This window comes from Anabrus simplex, chromosome 12, assembly GCF_040414725.1.
Source record: "Anabrus simplex isolate iqAnaSimp1 chromosome 12, ASM4041472v1, whole genome shotgun sequence".
Classification (NCBI taxonomy): Eukaryota; Metazoa; Arthropoda; class Insecta; order Orthoptera; family Tettigoniidae; genus Anabrus; species Anabrus simplex.
The window spans coordinates 79,270,277-79,297,186 of NC_090276.1; the positions used below are offsets into that span (position 1 = coordinate 79,270,277).

At 38.8% G+C, this 26,910-nt stretch overlaps 1 protein-coding gene across 1 annotated transcript in view; it reads left to right on the top strand.

The window, feature by feature from the left end:
• The window catches only part of LOC136884333 (RNA-binding protein 5), a 162,386-nt gene that overhangs the window by 39,721 nt on the left and 95,755 nt on the right, over window positions 1-26,910 (top strand). The window contains exons 6-8 of the mRNA XM_067156432.2: window positions 9,333-9,402; window positions 19,302-19,375; window positions 24,462-24,581. Coding sequence (XP_067012533.2) covers window positions 9,333-9,402; window positions 19,302-19,375; window positions 24,462-24,581 — 264 coding nt within the window. The remainder of the gene's footprint in view (window positions 1-9,332; window positions 9,403-19,301; window positions 19,376-24,461; window positions 24,582-26,910) is intronic.

Genomic DNA, 26,910 nt, shown 5'->3' on the forward strand with positions numbered 1-26,910 from the left:
TGGTTTGTAAACGGTACCTGAACTTGTTGATGATACGTTCAATAAAGCATTCACTAAAACCGTTCAGCCTTAGCCATTGAACGGATTTTGTTAAGTTCTTTATTCAAATTAGCTTTTGTCATGGGGGTCCTAAAAGCCCGTTCTACTAAACTATTGTATGTAGAGGTTTTTTGACTCTGGGTGCTCTGAGTCTTATCTAATAGTAACTGCAGTTTGTGTAGGCTTTCTTCTACGATTCTACGTGAAGTTTTAACAAGCGTGATAAATTAAGTACAAAGTTACTTCAAGACTAGTTCTTTTTAAGTTGTTGTTCTTTTAAATCCATGTTATTTCATAAGTGAGCAAACCGGGGACTTGTAGAAAAAGTTGAGTATAATTTTAACACAGTTTCAGTTTGTTAATATGGTTTTAAATTGTGATCAATCCGAAGTAGATAAACTTGTATGATTGTCGATTTTTCCACAAACTTATATCAGCTGATGACGCAGAAGGACGTCGAAACTAGTTCTGATTGAAATATATGTTGTAATTACATCTAAGCAACAATCTCGGAAATCTCAGAAAAAACTAATATTCTGTTTGATTTTTTAATAAAAATATTTAAGCATTTTAATCTTCCAAATAGGAGGTCAGTATTTACCGCGATACACAGTACCCTATCACGTTACAAACCCCCACCGCATTGTTCACAAGACCCACCTTAAACCTACCAATCCCCTAATAAGATCTTTTTCTTCCCCCATCTTTCTTCCCTCCGGACCTACCACATTTTATATCTCCTTCTCACAAGACTAACGTCTTTTACTACTGACTGATTTCATTTTCATCTGTATTAAAAATTTTATCAGGTATAAATTACAAGTGACTCAAATATGTTCTCGACGCTCTGGTTGACGCATATCACGTATGAGTGTTTTTAAATGACTCTTTACTTTGGAAACCTATCAGAGCCTTCTATTGAACAGATGCGCAAAGCCTACATATCGAACTACCCTCTTTTATTCCTTGAATAATGATGGCTTTTATGTTTACTTCAATGTTCCACTGCGCCAAATTTAATTATTAAGCCGTTACTCTTCTGTTATGATGCATGTTGTGAATAGTCAGTTACAGATTGTATCTTTGCTTATATATTGTGATCTTTTTATGGCTGATGATGACATTATATATGTCGAAACCGGTCCCAAATTTGAATAAAAGGTATTTCTAACATAAACACTTACCTAATTAGTATTGAAAAGGTTGAACCTAATAGATATCTTATCGTTGATAACAGGTCACGTCGAGACACGGCTGTGACTTACGTTTGCTGCCTGAACCGCACGTTTGGGCGTCTGTTATATAACTGTCCAGTTTCAATGCTACAGAGTCTCTCTCTCTCCCTGTTTTATTTTATCAAGAATGTGATCTGATGATGATGATGATGATGATGATGATGATCCGGCTAGGATGCTGGTATTTAGTGTTCTCTTTTTGTTACTCTCTTTCAGTCCCTGATGTTTTGTAGAGACTCATCTATTGCGACCTGAGTGCATACAGGTATTATGTTTCCTTAGGGGGGCCACGTCTGAGTTTGCGATAGTCTTGAAGTCTGTGCTTCTGATGTAGATGTTGACAAATTACAAGTCTATTGTACTAGTGCCATTGTGACATACATAGGTCGATGTGTGGCTTGTTCACTAGGATAAAACCCTCCACTTCTAGGAAATATAGGACTGTTTTGCTTTTCATATCCTCTTTGTCCGTGCGGCAGTTAAAATCTCCTGCTAGTATGGTAGCACCTATGTAACTGATAAGCGTTAATGTGTGTGCCAAGCCCTGTTATATCCTGTGCTGTATTGTGAGGTTGAAAATAGGCAGCAATAATGTTCAATCCTCGGACCTTCATTGCGAGCAGGTTCAGTGTTCTTTGGATAATATGATGCGGTGATAGCCACGGTTTGACTACATAAGAGATGCCTCCACTTGGACGTCAGCGTTCTCCCTGTCTTGCGAGGTTGTGGCTGTTGTAGTAATTTTCTACATTGATGTGATTTGTCAGGAAAGTCTGTCAGGATCACAATGTCCATCTTAAATAAATCTGGAGGGTTCAAGCTCTGTTCCTTGATAGGATCTATTCGTTCTTGCACGAGAGAAAGAAACGAAAAGGCCTGATGAGGATGCCTTTAGGCCAGAAATCTGGGTCCTCTGCACTTTCTTGCACCTGTAGTGAAATGCCTACATAATACGCCTTATTGGTGCCCTTAGTTCTCAGCTCTTCACACAATATACTTTACGGCGTCATGTTTTCTTAATCAAGAAATCCTTTAGTTTTTCTGCTCTCGCTAGTAAAAGTACGTAACGGTGTGATAGTGATGATAGAACAAGTGATTCTAGCGGAAATACGTAACGACTCAGTTAATGTATAGTACAAGAGTGTGGAGTATTAAGTGATAGTGCAGTGAAAATATTATTAAAATGCAGTATACAAAGTGAGAATACAAGAAACGTTTTAAAAACATCACGTTTGTAACACGGTAAATTCCACTGCCTTCAAGATACCATGCCTGCAGCAAGCACGAACGTGCAGCACAAAATGTCATCAGACAAGGAATGCGCTGAGACACTCTACATTTGCCCTACTGTAAGAAGAGTGTAGAATATGAGACATTGGTGGAGTGTGACGGAGCGTGTCAGAGATGGCACCACTTGGCTTGTGCAGAGTTGCAACATGGACAATTTAATGCCCTGAAAGCAATCAGGAAAAAGAAATCAAAGCTAATGTGGCTATGCAGCAGCTGTGAACAGTACTTCCTACTATGCAAGGCAGGAAAATCAATGCAAAAAGAGATGGTCGCTGAAGGCGGATCTGAACAAGAATCTAGGCACGATGGCTGAGACCCTAAGTAAGATGGTCAAACATCACAGAATGCCAGAGGGTCAGTCATCAAAAACACCCATCAACTGCATGAATTGAGCCGCGATCGGGAGAGAGGAGAGAGATCGCGGAAATCGGTTACGGAAAAACCCAACGCCAAAGGAAAGTACCAATAGCAGGACTAGGGAACAGTGGAAACTGCAACAGAAATAACAGAAACCAAAACAGACGGTAGACGAGAAGATGGATCCAACGTAACTGACAAAGAATTAACCGCAGTAAATACTGAAACTGTGTCCGACAAAAGGCACAACAGTCCCCCGCACTATAATAGGATCGGGAACCGCTGAAGGCGATTTATTTCAGGCAGGCGAGAGGAGTTGGTCCATTATTGGACATTATAAATTTTCCAGCTAACTCATTCCTGGTAACCAGCGTTTTGCCCCAGTGTGCTAATTTGGGCCCATCTGTTGGTAAATAGCACACCTACCAGGATGCATGGCTAGTGCATACCGTGGAGGCCACCGTGCAAGCTACTTGGAGCTACCGCCAGTGCCAATGCACTGTTAGAACTTTGTCTCATTTTCAAAAATTGATGCCTGCTTGGCCATCAGGCAACCTGGAATGAGTTAGGTGGAAAATGTATAATGTCCAGTAACGCTCCAACTATATTGTTATTATTAATTGACTCATTCGGAACAAGTATTTCAGGTTCCCTTTGGGAATCAACATCTGTATCATCTGATGGCCAGGCAGGCATCAGTTTTTGGTAATGAGACTATCTCTTAGTTTATTTGCACTGCCGATGGCTCCAAGTAGCCTACGCAGTGGTTTCCACGGTATGCACTAGCCATGTGTCTTGGTAGGTGTGCTATTTACCAACTGATGAGCCCAACTTAGCACACTGGGGCGAAACGCTGGAATAAGTTAGCTGGAAAATTGATGATGTCCAATAACGGACCAACTATATTGGTATTATTTTGATTAGTATTGATAGTTGCATTAGGGTCGGATAGTATTGTAGATGGTCTTGCTGTAACCCACCTCGCCACTGTTCTCTGTGGTGTTTGCGAAGACCTTCATGACATTGGCTTGCTGTGCCGCCATGGACACACTGAATTTTCAGCCAACATTGCTGTTCCTGTTTTGGCAAATATACAACACATAAGAGTTAAGAATGACAATGCGCTCAATGGCTTCTTCTCGCCACAGCATTGTCGTGTTTCAACAGGTGGGGGATTCCAATTACAGTGAGGTAGGATAGACAGAGAGTAATATGTGGTAGAAGCTACAATTCCATTCTGTTTATCATGCACAGTAGTATAGTTCCTACTCACTTATGAGTGCCAGGATGTTTTCACTGAAATACTGTTCTTTTACCAGGATATTAGAGACAACCTGTTTTCTGATAATTTGTTCAGTTGAGTACCCAGGAAACTTTCAGGTATACAGATGTTTGTTTGGGAGAGCAAATTATGTATCTTTATCACAACTCCCTGTTCTCCAACATATGTTCTCTTCTCTCTCTTTTTTTTTTACGAAGACCCTATGGGCCTATGAAGTCGCCTTTAGAACGTTACCAACTTTTGCATTGAAATCCCCCATTATAATTGTGAGCTCACATTTTGATCTTTTTTTTTTTTTTTTTTTTTTTTTTTTTTTTTTTTTTTTCAAGATACCACTAATCTGTGAGTATAGTTCTGCCACTTCATCATTCTCATCTGTAGTTGGAGCATACACCTGGATGATATTTACTTAAATTGTTGCGTTGTGCAGGTCCTGCATTAATTTGAAGTAACACGAGTCTCAGATTGGCACAAAATTACTGACGCACAAAGTGAAACTAGCCGGGTTGAGTGGCTCAGACGGTTGAGGCTCTGGCCTTCTGACCCTAGTTTGGCAGATAAGACCCTGGCTCAGTTCAGTGGTATTTGAAGGAGCTCAAATACGTCAGCCTTGTGTTGGTAGATTTACTCACATGTAAAAGAACCCTGCAGGACTAAATTCCGCCACCTTGGTGTCTCCGAAAACCTTCAAAGTAGTTAGTGGCACGTAAAGTCATTAACATTATTATTGTTCTGGGGTATCTGTGGAACAGCTGAGGTGAAGGAAGGTGCCGGGATGAATGGGTCTAACTATAAAGTCAAAGTTAATTTAAAATTTTAAGAAAAGGTTATATTTTCTTTTCTTTAAATAAAAACAAATAACAATGTAACAGGTGCCAGTTTCAACAAATAGGTCGGGTCAAGATAAGATAGGTGGCATAAACTGATCTTGGGCTTAAAGCCCTTACTTTACAATTTTGAGCTCCAAGCTCACATTACAAACACAAATTCGTTCAAAGAGCAGAAATACCCTAATACGCGGAGCCCTTGCTCCTCATTACAATATTAAGCCTCCCAGAGGCATTCTTACAATACTAAAAAAGAGCTGCCCCGCTCTCAATTTCCAAGCCTCTTAAAGGCAATACCAGACTTTACAATTAATTGCCATCAAGGCACAACTTACAACAATGACACGGGGGTACCTTGTACCCAATCTACTGGGCCTGAGCAGAAAAGAACAGGTTAAGTAAATAGCCTGAAATACAAAATGAATGGAGGCGTGTACTTGCACTCCTAAATACTCATTTTAAAAAATAAAAGGCACTAGGCCGATGAAACAGGGGCTATTCCCAAACTATGGAGGTGACTCGTATAAGAATAATTTAAGACATTACAGAAAGCGAGAAATCCAGTTACCACCGGGCGAGTTGGCCGTGCGCGTAGAGGCACGCGGCTGTGAGCTTGCATCCGGGAGATAGTAGGTTCAAATCCCACTATCGGCAGCCCTGAAGATGGTTTTCCGTGGTTTCCCATTTTCACACCAGGCAAATGCTGGGGCTGTACCTTAATTAAGGCCACGGCCGCTTCCTTCCAACACCTAGGCCTTTCCTATCCCATCGTCGCCATAAGACCTATCTGTGTCGGTGCGACGTAAAGCCCCTAGCAAAAAAAAAAAAATCCAGTTACCAAAACTGTCACCTCAGACCAATATGAAGGGGAGCTCGAGAGGGTAAATCACTCTCTATCCCCGAATTACAGTAGCAGATTTTATGAAGTCTTTACATAAACCGGCAGAAAATTACATGTTTAGAAACGTAGGTTACATATTAAAGTTTCGGACCTTTCCTGCGGGTTAAACTGCTGAGCTAGCAAGAAATAAGATGTTAAACGGCCATTACCTTGCTGAAGAGCTGCTGGCAGATGAAAGAGGCACCACCCGCCTCCTGCTACACGTTCACACGCTTAGTTAGATGTTGAACAAGTGGCCGAGAGACGAGAAAATCAACAGTTTATAAACCCTCGGGGAAAGTTCGAGGCCTTTCATGAATAATTAAGCCACACCCTCTCTCTTTTATTGGTAGATGAAAGGTTACACACAAAATCGAAGAAGCCCATGATTGGTTAGAAATTAATTACAGAAATTCTGGATTGGCTAAATTCAAAACTGGCGGAAGGAAAAGATAAGTATTGCCAACCCACAAAAGAATGAACGAAATTTAGTAAAGAAGAAAACTTATGAGTACAAAATTTCTTCAAAACAGTTTCTTCACTTCGCACCAGGGTGCATGATCATAGTTTTTTAGTAGAGACATCTATGAGAGAGTGTCCACACTTCTTGAGGAACAGGAAACAAAACAAGTTGAAATTCACACAGTACTGGCAACTTCATAATCACAAAATTAAGGTGCAATCTTGTGAGCAAAAGTTTCTTTCTTTCTTTCTTTCTTTCTTTCTTTCTTTCATGCCTTCATTTGTGGCGAAGATAAGGCTCACGGCCCTCTCTTACACTTAACCATATATCTAATAAACTTCATAAAACAGAATAATGAAATAATATAACAAAATATAAATCCTAACCTCATTCATTCTTCCATTCATACTGCCATTCATACAAGCTGGTTATACATTTAATAGGTAATCTCGGCAAGACCGCTTGAAAGAAGCTAAGGAAGTGCAATTCCTAACACTAACTGGAAGGGAATTCCATAGCCTTGCACCAGACACTTGAAAGGAGCGGTTAAATGAAGATGAGTGCACAGGAATTGAGAGTGTAATAGTCGATCGTGTGTTGTGTTCATGAGAGGAGGAGAGTAAATTAAACTTTGAGGATAAGTACTGGGGTTTAAATCCATTCAGCAGACGAAATACGAGAGTAGCAATGTGAAGATGTCGTAGTTTATTGATTTTTAACCAGGAGAAAATTCATAATAGGGGGAGATATGAGTTGAAAATTTAATTGAAAATATAAACCTAATGCACGAGTTCATTGCCCTCTGTAATTTTAGCATCTGTTCCATGGTGGCATCTATCATTACAATATCACAATAACTATGGGAAATATGAGGGTCTGGATAAGTTTAATTTTCAAGCTTAGTGGAAGAAGTGATTGGCGAGTTTTAAGAGGGTGAAGTGACGAGTTTTAAGCTCAGAGTTTCTCCTGTAGGGGAGTTTCATTGGCGCAAGATTTAAACATGCTTCGTAGAGGTGTACCTCCCGGTACAATTGTTGTTATTTATTTATTATTTATTTACAGAGTTTACGCCCACATTGGAGCACTTAAATCAGACTACAACAAATTTGTCTTCCTTTTCTTCTCCCAAAAAGTCTTGAGTCTGGTTGACCTGGCTGCCCTCTCCGCATCCGTTATAACATATTGTTTCCTCTGTAAAGTGGTCAGAGGAAGCCTGATGCATTTATTCTTCAAAATACTTTTCTCGCCTCTGTTTTCTATGGTTTGCATGGTAATATTCAACTCCTCCAAATCACTTTGAACTTCTTTAAACCAATTGTTTTTTGATTTACTATTCCAAAAGTAATTAAATAATTGTTTTAAAACTCTGTTATCACTTAGTCGAAATATATGACAAAAAAGGCAATTCTTCTTTTTCTCATCGTGTCTGTGATGGACTCACTTTCCCGATAGATAACCTCATTCGGCAACAGTCTCCACTGTCCTGATGTTTCTTGTTTATAATCGTCCTGAGTATCCTTCGATCAACTTGTAAGCGTTCTGTTGTTGATCTAGTATTGAGTTTAAATGTTTCACAAGCATAAGTTGCTTCTGGTTTATAACAGAGTTATAATGCCTAAATTTAGCATTAATCGAAAGACATTTCTTTTTGTATGTAGGCCAAGTTATCCGTTGTGCCTGCTTCAGTTTATATATTCTGCTCTCTATTGATGGTTTTTCATTGCAATTCCAAGTGAGATTTTCACCCAAATATTTAAATGTACTTACAATTTCAATTCGTTTATTATTATTATTTAATAATAGCTCTGAATTTAAAGTATTATTATTATTATCATCATTATCATCATTATTATTATTATTATTATTGAAGTGAAACTCTCCATCGGATATTTCCGAATAATCCAAGTAATACACACTGTGGTCATACAAGAACGTGATCCCGGCCATCTCGTTAACACTTTCAGTTTCCTGGATGCATTTTAAATTTTTTTAAGTTTTTACTAGTATTCGTTCGTTGCATCTACATATCTTGATATAGTACTATGATCACTGAATGAAATCTTCTCAGCCACATTTTGGTGCAATTTTCCCCTCCCCCTGCCGCTGCTCCAAGGGATCCGATCCCCTTGTGGGTGGAGGCGGTAGAATATCCCATGGTATTCCTTGCCTTCTGTAGGAGGCGACTAAAAGGGTCCAATAGCCTCTCAATTTGGGAGCGTAGGTTGGTGACCACGCGGGCCTTGCATTGCTGCCACTTGTGTCAGGCTCCTCACTTTCATGTATCGTATCCGACCTTCGTTGGTCAACTCTCATTATTTTCCGACCCTGAGGATATTAGGGCATTTGAGGCATTTCACGTCCCTCGTGGTCCTTGTCTTTCTTTGGTCTTAACCTTCATTTTTCCCCTGTGATGTTAATAGACGATGGTCGTCCAGTTGTACATCCTCTTACGGAATGGGGGAGTTAACATCTGGAAACAATTTTTTTGAACACTATAGGTTATCAATAGGTTTTTATTGCAGTAGTTCCTTGTTGCCAACCTGGAGCTCGCCTGCCTTTTGGGACAATTCTCTGTCCCTTGGACAGGAGAGTACCCTTCCTTCCATGCACTCATCGACCCTCCTAGGAGGCTGTTGACGTTTGGTGGTAAAAGGGGATCACCTTATACCTTGAGATTGTCTGTCCCTGTATCCGTTAGCCACTTGCCACTCCTGCAAATATTACTGTAATTCTACCACAGGGAGTTGAATGTCTACGAGTCCCTGGGCCATGAGGTATATCCTAGGCTCTCCATTATTTTTAGGAAGGAATTTGGTCTTTCATGAGTTAAATTATTAAATAGCACTGACCTGTATGTATGTCCTGGATTATTATCTAATTTAAAATGAGTCCCCTATAATTATAATCCTTTATCTATTATTACAGAGTGTAGTGCTAGATCTTTTCTGAATGTTTTCAGATTCGTCAAGATATTCAACAGTGTGGAATGATGCCCAAAGATATACGTCTGATCCGAAAGAAAGATACAGGTAATTGTTCCCCTATTCTTGATATATTAACATGAGCAAAGAAGTCCTGCAGATGATTATTTAAGTAATAAAATGATTTGCACATGAAAGTTTGATGTTTTGTGGGACTTCTTTGGCTCTTTGGTACTGTTTGTAAAGGGAGAGATACACAGGAAATGCTCACTGGCTGACTGGTTCACTCATCACAAATAATAGGATTCCTGCATGAACTGATTATTACAAGCAAACTGTTACACGTAAGTATTGTAATGACACAAATGAAGCCTCAGTCGCTCATAGATCAGACGAGTGCAGCAAGAAAGAAAACAATTAGATGAATAAGCGGTAAGTGTTTGCGAAGAACCAAGAAGAAGTCTTGTGTGTCCACTCCTAAGATTCTAACAGTGACTATCATATTTAAATTTCTATCTACATTCTACTTTGTTGGACTGGAGAAATTTGAGTTATTTTACTTATGTAATGAGTAAAAATATTAAATACTAGAAGTATTTTACTGTTCACACTGATCTTCCTTTATGTTCATCCTACTTGTGTTCCTTTTCTTGTTCCTCCTATCTGTATATGAATTGTCTTGTTCATTAGTTACATAAAAGATAAACTGGGACTGTTTTTGCAGTAATTGTTATTTGAACAGCGCCTCTTGATTAAAGTAAGTGAATGTGACAATATTGGGCTTATCTGGTCTGATAGTACGTATAGTGCTCTTGAAGATCTCTCATATTCCTTTTAAAATATGCTGTACTTCTTATATTACTTTCGTGATGTGATTTTGAAGTCAATAAGATTATTGCATATGAAAGTGTGAGTTTAGTGGTTTACCATTTTTATGATTTCCGCTGTAGAACTATTTTACATTTACCCTGCCATTGACTGAAATATGAACTATCGATGTTTAATAGGAATGCTTCACTCCTCAAAAAAAAAAAAATGTTTAATTTGTAATAGATGTAAATGTGGGTCATTCAAAGAACTTGGCTAATTGGAGTCGCTGTGCTGATTACGATAGTAGCAACAATAAAATTGGGTATTATTACTGAACGATCTCGTTTGCAGTGGAAGGTTCAGGAACAAGAATATGATAGATTGTATGTTATGTATAGAGGGAAAGATCTAATAATTACGGTAATCAGAACTGAAAAAAAGAATTAGTTTTCTTATTCTGGTGTGTAGTTATTAAGAAATGCTATTTTTATAGCATGAATTACAGGTATGAGATCTGTAAGGATTAATTTTTAAAGATACTACAGTGGAACCTTGATATCTTGAATCACCTTGGGAGCTAAATTTTATTTTCGAGTTACTGAAATTCTGTGATAAAGATATCCCATTTTTTTAGCCTGTATAGCACGTTATTGAATTATACGTATCTACAGGCTGATATAGTGTTGGACACACTGAACACGGTGCCCAAGCATTGCTCTGGATTTTTATTTACTGCCATATAAGGTTTCCAAACAGCGCTTGGGCTTTGTTTTCTTAACTAATAAATAGTCACATGCTTGAGATACGTACGTGTCTTTTCTGGTAAACATGATTGACAACATTACAGTTCTGTATATTGTCGCTGGATCGAACCACTGAGCCTTGCCAGATGGAATACGAATACTTGTTTTGAAGGGTAGCAAACGTGTTCTGCTCGTTCCTACATTGGAGTTATGGTGTCTTTAATTCTTTGAGGAATAGCGCAATAGAAACCCTTGAAGTGGAATTCAGGATCCCAACTGGATGAGGTTAAATTCAGGTAAAGAAACATACCCAGTTTGGATAGTAGCAGTACGTTCACCTAAATGTTCCGAACTTTATCACATGCAGACAAAATTTTCTTGGGACTCATTGGAAAAGGATTACCTTTACCAGTCACATTTCTTTCTTTTATAAAATGCAGCAACTTTATATTGAATGTGAAAAAAATTACATGCATGATTAGAAATAAATGACAAAGCAAAATGCTCCAAAACATGACTGAATTCATTTGGCTCAAAAAGTGTCAACGTTCCAAAATAGCTAAAATGCTCTGTGAACATCAGTTAATACATTACAAATATGTCAGTGTTAACAAAATAAAAACATGACCAAAATATGGCTTCCAATTGAGATAGCTAAAATTAAAATTCAGGAAACTCAATCGTCAAAAATTACCAGTGTTTCGCCCAGAGTGCGGCATGGGTTCATCAGTTGGATACCGCACCTTTTCCAAGACACTGGTCGGCTAGCACGCCGGTAGCGACACCACTGTAAGCCATACATGTGATAAGCACAATGCAGTGCCGACGTACTAGGGGAGAGTTGCATCTCCACTTGCTATATTGCCCTCCCGGGCTAGCATGACCTGAATTTTAATTTTAATATAAAAACTCGTATTTTACAGCGTTGCTTTAATTATAACACAGATTCTTGAAGACAAATCACATACAATAGTGGAACAAGAAATAAACCTCTGTTCTTCTCTTAAGCTTCTTTTCTTCAACATAGTTTTCAACAACAGAGTGGCTTTGCTGATTATCCGATCCCGAGAAGTTTTAGTTTATCGGTTCCCTTCCATCGCTTTAATCCTTTTAATTCTTTTTCCCTCCCGATGCCACTGTCTTTACGGGCTGGCATTTGTAGAAGATTGTAGTCTCATCAGCTTTAAATGCATCATTGGGACTGTAATCCTGTAACAGAGCTTGAAAATTCATTGATTTATTTAGCTTCCATGAACTGTACAGTTACATATTTTGAAATATGCCAACAGTATAGGAGTTATCGAGTGATTTCTTAATACTAACAATAATACATGCACAATAAACATTTTGAAAAAGAAAGAAACAAACACCAAATGCCTCAATGTTAGGACAGCACAAATAATGTGACATTAACATATTTTTAAGGCTATACACTAGATATTAAGAACGTTTACAAGTTAGTAAGTAATAGCATCATTACCAGCACTTCGTCATATATTCTTCTGTACTATAGAAACAGCTACTCAGCAGGAGATAGCTGTGGTAAATGAACTGACGGGACTAATATCTTTAACCTTATTTGGAAGTTTCTTGTACAATCTTAATTCCAACAGAGTCTACATGTCTCAAGGCAATGGTTTTACTCGTGTACTCGATGAAAATTTTATTTCTTTTTAGCGTCTGGTAATTGTGATTGTCAAAATTCTTTCTGAAGTGATCAATTTTTTTCTTTCATGTGTAGAATGCATTGCTTGGTACTGTGAGTATCCTTAGTCTCTTAATGGTCTGCAATGATCTAACCTGTTACGTCTCGATATAATTCTGATAGCTCATTTCTGTACTCAAAAAATAACATCAAGATTTGATTTGTAGCAGCCGCAGAGACCAATAGCATAAGTGATGACTGAATGGAAATATCCAAAATATGCTATTGCCGGGCTGATTGGTTTAGACGGTTGAGGCGCTGGCCGTTTGACCCCAACTTGGCAGGTTCGATCCTGGCTCAGTCCGGTGGTATTTGGAGGTACTCAAATACGTCAACCTCATGTTGGTAGATTTACTGGCACGTTAAAGAACTCCTGTGGGACAAAATTCCAGCACCTCAGCGTTTCCGAAAACCATCTGTGTAGTTAGTGGGACGGACGTAAAGCCAATAAAATTATTAAAGTATGCTTTTTTTTCTATTTTCTTTGTAATTTTCACTGCCCACTTTAGTTTAAATTTTTCCAGTTACCCATTGCTGGCCGGAAAAGATTCATAACCAAAGACTTTAGCAAATTTGTCTGCTTGTTTATGAACTAAGCTACGCACTTGAAGCTTTGGGTAAACTTTGGCTGTGGTGTACTACTGTAGTGTGCTGGGATGAAAGCTTGAACTTTCTCACTGAGGCTTAGGCATTTCTCCATGCTTTACACTTGTAGGCTTGTGATTGACTGGACGATGGTTCGTTGAGCCTTCCTGTCTCAGTTGCCTATGGTCGGTGTACGGGGTGTGGACGGATAGCCACGGAGGTCGGCTGGGAATAATAACACACAAACTGTAAATTTGCAGAGTTAGAATGTTTTTCAAAATTTGAGTTGCAGAATAATTTTTTGCTTCTAAGGAGGAAACTCATGCCTCTTAGCCGGAGGCTCCGGGTTTGATTCCTGGCCATGTCAGGGATTTTTACCTGGATCTGAGGGCTGGTTTGAGGTCCACTCCACCTACATGATTGGAATTGAGGAGGTATTTGACGGTGAGATGGCGGCCCTGGTATAGAAAGTCAAGAATAACAGCTGAGAGCATTCACCATGCTGACCACACGACACCTCGTAATCTGCACACCTTGGGGCTGTCGTTTGGTAGGCCAAGACCCTTCAGGGCTGTAGTGTTATGGGGTTAAGGAGGAAACGGTTGCTTCAAGAAATTTGTGTAACCAATTTTCGAATAATAGAGAAAGAAATATGTGTGAAGAATAGCATAGAAGGTCGGGAAATTGAAATTACTTGGAGACGTTGAAAATTCGAGTAATAGTTTTTCAGTTTATGGAGGTTAGACTGTATTTTACTAATGCATCTTTGACATTGGACGTATCTGAATTTTCCTCCTTGTTCGTTTTACTGTAGACAAAGATAGCATTTAACAATTTTCGGTAATCTGGCTTCTGCAGTTGTATGTGTACGTGTTAGATCAATAGATTTCTCAAGTTCATATGCACCGTTTAGTTAGTTGCACTACTCCCTAATAACGATAATTATTATAGTTAATGTCATAATTTTTTGTGGAGTCTCTTAAAATTACGTTTTGATGTCTACTGCACCCACCCCCTACCCATATTGGTCTACGGCGATATATCTACAGCCTCGTAAACTGGCTTTTAAATCTATTGGGCTTAATAAATTTAGTGGCTTAAAGGGTAAGAGAAATACGGGTGTCATTCACTGGCACATTTTCATTTTAAATAACATGAACCTTATCAATTACTATTTATAGTACTGTATTTTGAATGAATTTCCAGTGCACTACGTGTCATTCTTAACAGTGGAACTACTCAGCCTTCATTTCCTACCCTTTAAGTCGCTACCTGATATATATTTATTATACCAAATAGATTTAAAACCCAGTTTATGACCCTGTAGATATATCGCCGGAAACCCATACTATTCTGTACCCATTTCATCGCACTGAAATCTGTTTTAAAAATTGGGTGTGTAGGCAGAATCACTAATGCTGCAAATTAAAATATGAACCCTAGTCCAATTGCTGTAGTTATAAAAACAGTCCTTAACATCTAGTGTCCTATTCCCATTCCTTATGGACATTGACAGGAAATAGTCTTGCTCTAGACTTCTGGTGACATCACGGACTTCGGGAGTGCTGAGATTTTTTCAACATAATTTCTGCAGTGCTATGATCTGTAGCAGGAAATGTCAGCGCTTGAGCCATTAGGCTTGCCATACCCACTTCTGTTCACTGCTGGAAACGTGTTCAGTATGACTATTGGCATGCTGAAAGCAATGAACAAGATAACCTTGCAGTGTTCTGTATATCTATTTGTAATTTGTAATGCCCAGCCGGAACTGGACAGATACGAAAGATAAACAAAAGTAATCGCAGCTTGAAATAAGATACCAGTGAAGGGAAGGAGAAAGGTGTATAAAAATAGTTCTTTTTTTTAAAGGTAAAATAAAATATTTTATTTTAGATATTAAATTTAAATTAATCTGAGTTATTAGTCCATTTTTTTAAAGTGTATTTTTCTAAAGGTTCGTTTTGCCAAGCTATTGAACTAAGATGATTATTTGGAGATTGTTAATTGAAGGTACTGATCACTTCACTAACTAGCCCATATAGTGTTAGGTTGACATGAATGTTTATTGTTGTTAAGGAAATGTAGAGATCCACCTGTGGATTTGAGGTTCATTGCATGAAAATGTTTATCTTAAAAAAATTTAGTCCCAGTTTTAATGCTATTATGCTGTCCATCAGTGTTCAGAGTACAGCATTTGCTATTCATATCTGTTAGACGTAAACTGGGTTTTGATTTGTGTTTAGTATATCTTTTGTGAAAGTGGAAAAAAATTCAGTAAGCCTTTTAAATTTAAAACTGCAATAATAAACATTGCATTTATGAGCCAAACACAAATTATAAATGTGAAATAATATTGCAATTTTCTTTAAAGGAAGGGTACAATGTAGATAGCAGTTAGTGGCTAAATTTACACAGTGATAAGATGGATACTTAAAGTGTCATTAATGGCTAACTATGGGAAAATTACAATTTTTTTCTAGTTTACCTTTGTATCATTACCCCTGTGTTTTCTCTGCCTCTAAATTGAGAATTGTAAGCTGTCTCCATGATATTGTAGATAGTATGCAAAAATGCTACTTAGAATGTCTACATTTGCGATATGGGAACACTTGGTCGCCATCGAACATGAAACAAGCTCGTTAATCAGAATTAGGGTTTTGAAATTACTTTTTTTTGTGATGGTATGCATTCCTTGCTGCTAGGGTGGGATTTTTTTGTGGAATGTGAATAGTACGAGTATATGTACTAAATTGATCTTAGTATGAACACAGTTGCTTTATATGAGTTTGTATTTGAAAAGTGAAAACAAATTGGTTATTGTAGTTTTGGTGGCTTGGATGTTCTCCTACAAATGGCTTCATAGGCACAAAATGATTTGATATTGTTCTCAGTAGTCCTATTGGAAATGGTTTACCTTTCTCATGAACACGTTTTTCTGTTGAGCATGTCATAAATTCGAAGTCCCAATTCACATCGTATTAAATCTATATAGAAATAATTCTTATCGAGTTGCGAATTTTCGCTGTTACTGTTCGGTATGATCACATTCTTCCTAGCCATGAAAATGTTACTTGTCGTCCCCTGTGAAAGGAACTCAAATTTTCAGCTCGGGTAAGGGCCCTTGCCACAGTTGCGTGATAGCTGGAAAAGGCCTTGAATTCCTAAACTTCGCAGGATACGTTGGACCTTCGGGGAGCAAGCTGTTAGCCTCAGGAATGTTCAATTTTGCTTGCTGGTTGGCAGTGATATTGCTGAATAACACAGAGAGCCTGTTTGTGCTTGTATTTCGCATTGGAAATTGGAAATGTATTTGTTCTTGAGTGGTACAGTGAAGTGTAGCAAATTACATAATAGCCTGTAGTGCATATTTGTCTTGTGATGGATATGGAAAAATTCATGAAATTCCTTACTAATGAAGGGTAAATTAAAATGTGAGAAAGTGGATTGGCAGCCGCATCTTTAAGCCTGCAGAGGTTGCACCTTCGAGTTTCGACTCAGTTACTAGAGTTGGATTCAAAATGGCGGCGAAAGACATTCTCCCGCAGTCACACATGGTCGTGAGTAACCTCAAATTCATTGTCTAAGAGTGTGACCAGGAAATAATGTTTAATAACCCATTGGTCTGAAATAAAAGGCTCGTGCTAACATTTGTTTTAGAAATAATATTTCGATATTTTTATTGGTGCCCGTGCGCATGTTTTCGTATTTCTTGGCTGGTGTTCATTACACCTTTCGGTACACTTGTTATTTCATAAGCCCCAGCGGAAAAGGTTTTCGTATGTTCTCTCGTGCTTTTCACACTTTTTGATACTTTTCTCTCATCTTTATAAATGGAAGATTTAGTTTTCACTGTACCTGCAGACGCACAACGTAAAATGCCCTCAGGTCGGAAAAAGTGTCTAGTGTTTCCATATCCCTATTGTATAGTTTTTATTGGTATATTCAGTAGTAAGTTCTCTCACTTTTTCCTTGTCCCTTGCAGAAATGTCGTAACGCGTTTTCACTGTATTTAACACCCTTGTCTTTAACACCAAAGCTGTTTGAGTACCAGTGACTTGAAAGAACCTCAGACCAATATCTATAACTTGAGATGCACTTGTTTGTTCCTTTCCATTACTTACACAGATTTATGCAGGGTTTTCTCTGTGTACAAAGTGTTTAATTAATATCCAGCTTGCATGTGCTCTTTAACTCCATACAGGAAGTGCATATGATTTTGGTCCTTAATTTATGCACATGCAACCAATGCCAGCTTTGTGTGAGAGCAATTTTGAATTTGTTGTGGTAGGCCTTTTACAGTATCCTTGCAGGTGACATTTTCCTATTGATGTATGCACATAGGTCAGTGTAATAAGCTCCTAGCGGCTGTCATGTTAGCTCACTCGCTGAAACTCACGAAAATTGTGTGCTATAAAGGATGTTTATTTTAAGAAGATTGAAGTAAATAAACAATTTGGCGAGAATTACTTGAAAAATCTCAGTGTGGTTTGATTTCATCTGCAATCTATAACAGAGGCCAACCTTTTTCAAACAGGTACATGCCATCTTGAACTTTCTGCACATACTCGGTGTCTGTTGAAGGTTTGGGCAGCATAAGCTAAGGAAGCGCTCTTTCTTCGCTGTTCGGCTCTTAATTTTCGTCCATAAAGGTTCTACACAGTGGTGAAGATATCAAGTTCTCAAGATTAGCCCGCACAATCATTTACCCGGGTGTATCGTGCCCTCCTCTGGACCTATGGCTTAGAAAAGTATTGTGGTGGCTTTTGGACTTTACCAGAAATATTGCACTCTGTACAGCGTTCTTGCAGATACCTTTTTTTCCCACAAGGTGAAAGTTATTAGCCACTAGCATTATCCTTGGCTCCATCCTTTTTGGACTCAGAAGTAGAAAGGGGATCTGAACACTGTTCATAACAATCTTTAACAGTCCAATAATGGCTGCCCCTGTTACATTTCTCCTCTCGTTATTTTCTGTAGCCGGGGGAACTTACTGAGAGGCTCATAAGCACATTTTCATTCATTGCCTTTCACATAACGCTTGTTGGACTTGCAGACTATTGAATAAAAGTATCTGGTAAACTGTCAGTTGCAAAGAAAATATATACAAAACTGAATCCTAATACTGCATGTATGCTCCTGTTATGATACAACCATTATTTTTTAATGTTACCAAAAAACACTTGTCAAAATACAAAATATTTTTCCCTAAAAAAATATTAGAGTTGAAAGGAAGATAATACATATGAAGATTTTTACAAACTTGAATTCTATGTACACTTGGTGGGCTTTGCTTTTAAATAGACTTAATAGTTCAGGCAATGTATTCAGTTTTAAGGGTTCCAAATGCATTTTATCTTACTTGCTCTTCTGAGAAGCCAGATTGAATTTATAGCCTGTAATAATTGTAAGAAATAATCTTTCTAATTGGGAAACCATCAAAGTAGTCAGTGAGATGTAAAACCAGTAACATTGTTCCTTTATATACAAACATCACCTTCTTTATTACATAATGCTGTAGATATATTCACATGTTGCAGTACTTAGCGTTCAGTTTGTTCACCATTTGAAGCGCTCTGGTTTCTCTGTGTCTGCATTAAAGTAGATTTTACTTTGTTTCTGTTGCATTCAGTTCAAGTTTTACATCGTGTCAATGTTCTTGCAGACATGCTTTTCTGAAAGTTGAAAATATGATTAGTTGAAAATATGATTTATTTAGCCTTTTTGATGGCTCTGAAATGTACATCATTTAGTATGGAAGATGGTGTCCGAGCCTGAGTGGATTGAAGTGTTTGAACAAGGATTACACTTAATATCCAGTGGTTTCAGAGCAAGACGTTTGATTAAATGGTGTGACTGTTTCCTGCTGAAACTTCCATTCTGTTGATCGAAGATGAGGACTGGAACTATTTGTGACTGACGGAAGAAGAAATCTGCTCTCAATCAAGATGATAGGAAGTGTCTGCACTATGAGGCTGTGTTTCTTATGTGTGTCTTTTGTATGTGATATGATGTATTGTATCAATAAATGTTTTATTCTTGTTTGCTGTGATATATCAGCCAGTGAGCAGAAAGGGAAGTCAGTGAGTCATTCGAGTGAGTCACCTTTGTTCATGTTGTTTGGAGCACGGATTTTAACAGCCAATTTTATTGATCCATATGTGTAGGTGCATCTCGAGGCTTTGCATTCGTCGAGTTCAACACACTTCAAGAAGCCTCTCAGTGGATGAATATGAAAAAGGTATCACCTAGGATTTATTATAATGGTACCGGCAAGAAGTCCCTCATTGACTCTACCTCCAGGGGTTTGTAGCTGCCAGGAAGGTTGTGTGGGAGTGTGGAGTGAGTTTAGAGGCATAGGCCACAAAGTGCAGGATCAGGAATAGGCAAAGCTGAGGGTTGTGGAAACAGTTGCATGCTGTTAATAGATTATATAGCAGATACTTAAGTGTAATCCTCACTCCAAGGGTAAGTTCCTTATCACAATAGATTATCACACTTAATATTAAACGTGGACCATGTGTGATAGTTGGGGCAAAATAGCTCTGAAAGCTATCCCTGAATGCAGAGTCAGTTGCATGCATAACTGTAGGAAACTCAAACAGGGGTGGGGGGTTTGAAGACTCTTGGAGTCAGATTATTCCCTGTTTATGTTTAGAATTAAGTTCTGAGTGTCTAAACAAGCTTTGCAATTTGCTTTGAGAAATCCAGTGTTTCAGAATTACTCCCACGTCTTATGATAGGGCTACTCTTAGGCTAGAACTTACGGCCATGGATATTTGTCTTGTTTTTATTTTTAATGAAATCAAGTTCAGTGGTAATCCCATCACCTCCGGCGAATGTGTTCCAAATCAACCTTGCTCAGGTCAACTGTGACTGCTGGTGGTTAGTAGGGAAAGGGAGCGAGAATTACTCTATCTGGCATGCATTAGATTGAAAGCAATGTGCCGGGCAACACAGAACAACATTGAATAATACAACAGAACCTTCGATTTGGGTTGGATGGTAAAGATCTCTGTCCTTTTGCTTGTGTGTTATTGATTGTAATATCTTTAGCGCGTATTTATGGCTACCAAGAGAAAGTTGTGGGTCTGATAGTGTTTCACAGAACTCCCAAAAAATAATGGTCATATTTCATTTCTTTTTGCAAATAGGCAGTAATGTTAATATTAACAAGCAAAATGTAGCCTGCCAGCATGAAATTGTAAAAAGGTGTTGCATGTGTGGCAACAGATCAACCGAAATTATGATCCTTTAAAACAGTTTGTCATGGTCTTCAGAAGAGAGTTGTTTACAGCAAATTGTGATTTCCACATGCACACAGAGCACTCTTCACTTCGACTCTAAAGATTCGAGAGATTTTGGCTGCCGATCTCGAAGAATTGCCATCCCTTGTAAACCGTGCGTGTTTAGTATCAATACTGAAAGTCAGGAGGTAAACTTTGTACACTTCTTTGTTTCTTATGAATTCTGTAAGTTTTAGTGTAGTATCTGCAGTCAGCCACCTTTTTATGGTACATTTGTACTTCATATTGGCCTGACTTGCTTGCTCTGTGAGGATTCCTTCCTTTCATTCCTCATTATGCTTGAATTATAGAAAAGTTCAGAGACCTGCTGAATGCAGTTTCCAGTTCCTACCCAAAAACAGGAAGTTACTTGGTCAATTGACCGTATGTTAAGCCAGGGTTTTTCTCAATGTTTACCCTGGAATAGTAATAGCATATTCACCTAGTGTGTGGTATAGAGTAAGGAGGTGGAAGTTTGCTAGCAAGATAATTATAACAAAAATGGACCTCCTTATTCCAACATGTCCTAATTTGTAAGCATTTGAATTGTGCCTGTTTTATGGACAAGGGTGGATGTCAGTATGTAGCCCTGAACTGTAGGTTGGTTCAAACTAGTGTATTTTAGAAACAAACAGTACAACCCTGATGGGCATTGACATACCAAGCAATTACTGCTCAGCTCGTAGGCCTACAGATTACCAGGTAACATATCCTCTTGTCCGTAATTTTTGGTTTTCTAGATTGGGGCCGCTGTCTCGCCTTCAGGTGGCCCCTCAATTATTCTCGAACAGGCCCTCAAATCCAGGTAAAAATCGCTGGCGTTGCTGTGAAATGAACATGGGATCTTCTGGTATGAGGTAGGCTCGCTACTCTTATACCGTAGGGGGGAGTTGGCGCTCGTAAAGGTTCTTGATTCCGAAATAATAGAATTCCGTACTCCTAGTATTTTGTTCCAAGTGTTGCAGTACCTGTGGTGCATGCTGCAGATGAGCAACTGTGAAAGTGTTTCCAGGAGGTTTCTTTCAGCTTGAGCTATGATGAAATAAGAACTGGCTAAGTTGTGTTGGGGATACTAGATGCAGTATATTCAGGTCTAACTTGGTGAAAAACTCTTGTGAATAACAGATGTAGTGAACGTTTCAACAATTCATTGAACATATAAACATTTTGATGGGTCTGTTACAACCCAGAAAAAGAAATAAAACTAAAAAAATGACATGCAGTTTTAATACCGACTTATTTGTCAAATTTATTCTGTGTGGCCTTGAAATGTTTGCCATCTTGTTTGTTGAAAGAGTTTTCAGTATTTGGAGTGAGGTTCTGCATACTGGTTAGTCTGACAGTTTTTTTAGGTGAAGGAAGAACGAATCTGGCTCTTACGTAATTTAATTTTAGAAAATAGCTGTTCACATAAATAGTACCGAACATTTGAAGATTTTAGCAGCCAGTCTGTGCCAGTGTTGAAACATTTCTCTAGAAAAAATTTGGTAGAAAATGTAAGGACATGTGGTGTTGCTACACAGTGAAGATGAGCTTGCCGTGAGCTTGGCATACAGGTAGCTGCACCGTGAATTTCTCCATCTTATTTTGTGAGTGAGGAGCAAGTTGTGGTGGATCAAATGAGGTAGGATATCGCTGAACTTGATAATGCTATTTAAGAATCTATTCTTGATGTAACCAGAATGAGGCATGGCCTTAAGTATCTTCACTTCCTGTGCATTTATTTGGAAGATGGTTATTTTTAAGTTCAATTAGTTTTGTAATTGTACATATTTCAGACAATTTTACTTCCAGTTGCTACTGCTGTATGGAGCAGTGTAATACCTAAGTATCATCCCTTCAATTAAATGCACATCAATTGCTTATATTAATATATTTAGTGGTAATGGTGTTAATAGCTGTTTTTAAAGTAGTCAGAGGACTGGATTTCTCTCTTGTAGTCTGGTTTATGGCGTGATGTTTGTTACTCAACATACTTGTTAAGACGTGTTGCTCTAGAAACCCTCTTTATTTCACTTACATTTCCCAAGGGTAAGAAGATAAATTTATCGATTTACGGGGTTAAGTCAAATTCCCGGACGGTTTGTTGTGTAACTGTTCTCTTCACCTTTAAAGCAGTCCTCTTTTTGAGACTAGATATAGATTTAAGCAGTGCTTCCACAATGTGAAGGAATCCAGGAAGTCCTTTCTTGGAGCATGTTCACAATGGACTGCTTTTGTCCACCTTCTGAATTCCTCACACCTTTAGCCGAATTTTGGGAATAGGAAGAATTCGCAGTGTGCGTAGATCAGGATATAGGGGCAGATTTGTCACCTGGATCACGTTGTCCTTGGCCAAAAACAGTCAGGAGACGTGTATAAGCCGGGGCATTTTCATGGTGAAAGAGTCACTGGTCAGGTCCTTCCTCCTGTAGACTTTTAAAAACTTTGCAGGTAGTCTGAGGAACTTGTGGGACTTTTTGGAATAGTGACTCTTAAAGCGGGAAACTACTTGGATATTTGCGAACATCCCGTAGCTGTCTTCAGCATTTCATAATATTCTGAAGCTATTTGCCCAACCTTGAAGGAGAATTTGATGGAAACAACTGTATAATCACCCTCGATGGTTTTCACTCATCCTATCAAGGCAGTACCTTTTTTTTCCGGTTAACAGTGGTAACTCTCTATTTGAGTCTGGGAAATGAGTTTAGGTTGTGCTGCACAAAAATTAGAATTGTTTAACCCATCCGCTGATAGTACAAGTCTGTACTCGGGACCCTGAAATGACCATTTAAATTAGGTTGTTCATAAGAACTGAGCTGACCACTTGAACTAATGACTCAAATAACAAAACTTTTACAGAAATACTCGGAAAGAATTATAACTATTACAGTGTTAATGTGTTATAGTGCAAAATCTGTATAGTATGCCATAAACTCAGCAAGTGTGGCATTCTGGCATAGACGAGCTATGACACAGACTGCACACACTTGACACTGGCTTGGGAAGTGAGCCCTAGTCAAAGCTTGAAAAAAGAAGAAATCGCATGTCTGTCCGTCTAATTTGCACACTCTTTACCAAAAGTCTTCATTGATAAAGCATCCGATCAATACTATCAAAACTGGAATTTGGTCTACGAATTCCAGCTAATTCCACTTTTCGTGGAATATTTGTCAACAGACAAGCAGTTTCTTGTTTCAACTTGTTGGCTTGCTCCTTTTTTTATTTGATTTCTCGGGACGTCTCCGTTCGCATATTTGCGTTTACTTAATCTCCCATGCTTATTCCCTCACGTCACTATGAATAGACTGAGTATCCACATCGCTAGAATCACTAGATGAACTTCCAATATCATTAGTCTTCTTCTCAGTCACTATTCCGTAGAATATCTTCAGTTTCTTGCTCAGTTGTAGCTTCGTACAGGGTCAGTTCCTCATATTAAATTATCGCAGTTATAACTGCATTGGATCTTCAAATACAGCAGGTATTCCCCAAAACAGAACCTGAATGGAGCTGTTAGCAGTTTGCTTCAAGCATGAAGAAGACTTCTAACACCATCTGTTGAATTTTATAACAAACTTCTGGCCTATGTAGTTTATAACACAGTGCTCTGCACCAGCTCATCGAATCAATGGCTAGGTAAGCAGTGTTAGTTACGCACCCCTTCAAATCGGCGGCTAGGTAAGCCAAGTGTTAGTTACCACACCCCTTTGAATCGATGACTAAGTAAATGGATGAGTAAGGTAGCAGCTGGTGGCTAGCTGGTGACATAATGCAGAATTAGTAAATTGTAGTGAAAATGGGAAAATTGGAATGTTGGATTAACGATTCCTCTTAACCAGTATGTTGTGTAGTAGGTTAGCATGAACCAGACGAAGAAGGGGGTAACACACAGACACAACGCCTATTCTCTGCAGACTTTCACTTTCAGCTCTCAAATACTAACTGGTCTGGTATCATTTGAAGAGAATATTTTATAAGTCGAAAAGTCTCTCTCGTCTTCCAAGTGGGGAACATGTTACGTCACTAGGTGCTTCTACGACTCGCGCTTGTTCATTTCAGGGCGTGTTGATGTTCGAGGACCAGTATCGAGCTTTGATGCATTTCAGTATCCACAACAGACCTCAGTCCATGGATAGAGCCAGCCTCAGATCGGGGAACCAGGACTGGCAGTGTACGAAGGTGAGAAATAGTGTTCTTGTTCTCTGCTCTCATGTATGTCATTATATAGCCCAAACGTAAGAAATGTATTTACAATATATTTGAGATTAATTAAAAATTCACAGTGCGGTTAGGGGTGCGCAGCTGTGAGCTTGCATCCGGGAGATATTGGGTTCGAACCCCAGTGTCGGCAGCCCTGAAGATGGTTTTCCGTGGTTTCCCATTTTCGCACCATGCAAATGCTGGGGCTGTACCTTAATTAAAGCCACGGCCGCTTCCTTCTAACTCCTATCCCTTTTCTATCCCATCGTCGCCATAAGACCTATCTGTGTCGGTGTGACATACACCAACTAGCAAAAAAGTTAAAAAGGCATGAGCTGATATAAGGACCGGGCGAGTTGGCCGTGCAGTTAGGGGCACACATCTGTGATCTTGCATCTCGGAGACAGTGGGCTGATGCAGAAATGGTGTTTAGACAGTATCTGCAGTTAACATTATCTTAAGTATGGCTGCCACATGCAAAGACTTGTATAACTTAGACACTGTCTAAAACCGATGTTCAACCGGCCATGTTTAAACACTGCCGAGAACACTTTAACCTCAAATGTGAGGAGTGAATCACAATCAGAGGTTATATACCATGAAACGTGTAATTTGTATCATCATGTTGAGACGATTCTGGAAGGAAAGGTTAGTCGAACAGCCTCTCTACGGGTCGTCTGCTGCGAAATCGCAGCAGTTCGTTTTAAATGTACGGGGAGGTACAGCTTAAAATATAATTTTGCTTTTCAAGAGACTTGTTTCTTGAGACTGACAAAGGGACAGTCCTGTAACTGTCAACTTGACTACAATAATTCTTGGAAACTGATTTTATTTTATTTTATTATACTTGGGGTTATTTCCATGGAATTATAGGTCACTTCGACTACATACATATCAGAATGACTTGTCCCGATCGTCAGAGGGCTGTCTCATACATAAAACCGGGAGGTATTCACTCATATTTACTGCCAAGTAAGCACACATAATAGTGACAACTAAAAGGTAGGTTTTTAAAAAATCGTTGTGCTAATTCAGACAAGTTTTCGGCACCTATGAGATAGGAAAGGGCAAGTACTGGGCAAGATGATCCGTGGTTATAACAGCAGCCCTAGTATTTGCTGGCCTGGCTGAGTGGCTCAGACGGTTAAGGCGCTGGCCTTCTAACCCCAACTTGGCAGGTTCGATCCTGGCTCAGTCCGGTGGTATTTGAAGGTGCTCAAATACGACAGCCTCGTGTCGGTAGATTTACTGGCACGTAAAAGAACTAAATTCCGGCATTTCGGCGTCTCCGAAGACCGTAAAAGTAGTTAGTGGGACGTAAAGCAAATAGCATTATTATTATTATTATTATTATTAGTATTTGCCTGGTGTAAAAATTGGGAAATTACGGTTAACAATCTTCAGGATTGCTGATGATGCGTTTCGAACCTATGATCTTCAGAATGCAAGCCACATCCATAGCCCTTACAACTCATTCGGTTACACCGTAGTATTGTTTTATCTTCCCTTCGCCGAAGCTATTTAGATTGCTCTCATCGTAACAATACACTAATCAAAGCTACACTTACCCGTACGGTGGCGTGTCGCTTTAGTGTCAATAATATGAGGTTTAATTTCCAACAAAAGTGATATTCTTATCTGTGGGCAAATCATGATTATGGTTAACCATATTTGAGTAACATGTAGGAAGACGACAGCTAAGCAACTTTTGGCGCGTGCACCAATGATTTTCATTAGTTGTGAGAAGTAAAAAGTTGCATGAATGATGCTTATATCTCCACTATTGAACCAATATTGAAATTTTAAACAATGTCTAGTTAAACACCGGCTGAACTTCGTTTATGCAGTGGAAGACCATGCGCAACTTAGATGTTGTCTAAGGCTTGAAATTAGTCATTTCTGCAGTCGGCCCAATGAGTTTGAACCCCACTGTTGGCAGCCCTGGTTTTCTGTTGTTTCTCATTTTCACACCAGGCAATTGCTGGGGCTGTACCTTAAGGCCATGGCGGCTTCCTTCCTACTTCTAAGCCTTTTCTCTCCCATCGTTGCCATAAGACCTATGTGTCGGTGCAACGTGAATGTAATTGTAAAAATTGGTCTAAGGAATAGCATTTATTGCAACATATAATATTGTGTGCTTTTCTCAGTTTGGTTATGTAATTTACTGGTAGGCGTTCAACAATAGAAGTGTGATGTTCTAAACAGAGTCGTCGTTTGTTTACATACGCACCTCCTCCAGGCTTACCTTAAATTCAACTAACGGAACTTTTAATTTGCTAGTTTTGTTAAGTTTTCCTGTTGTTGGTCC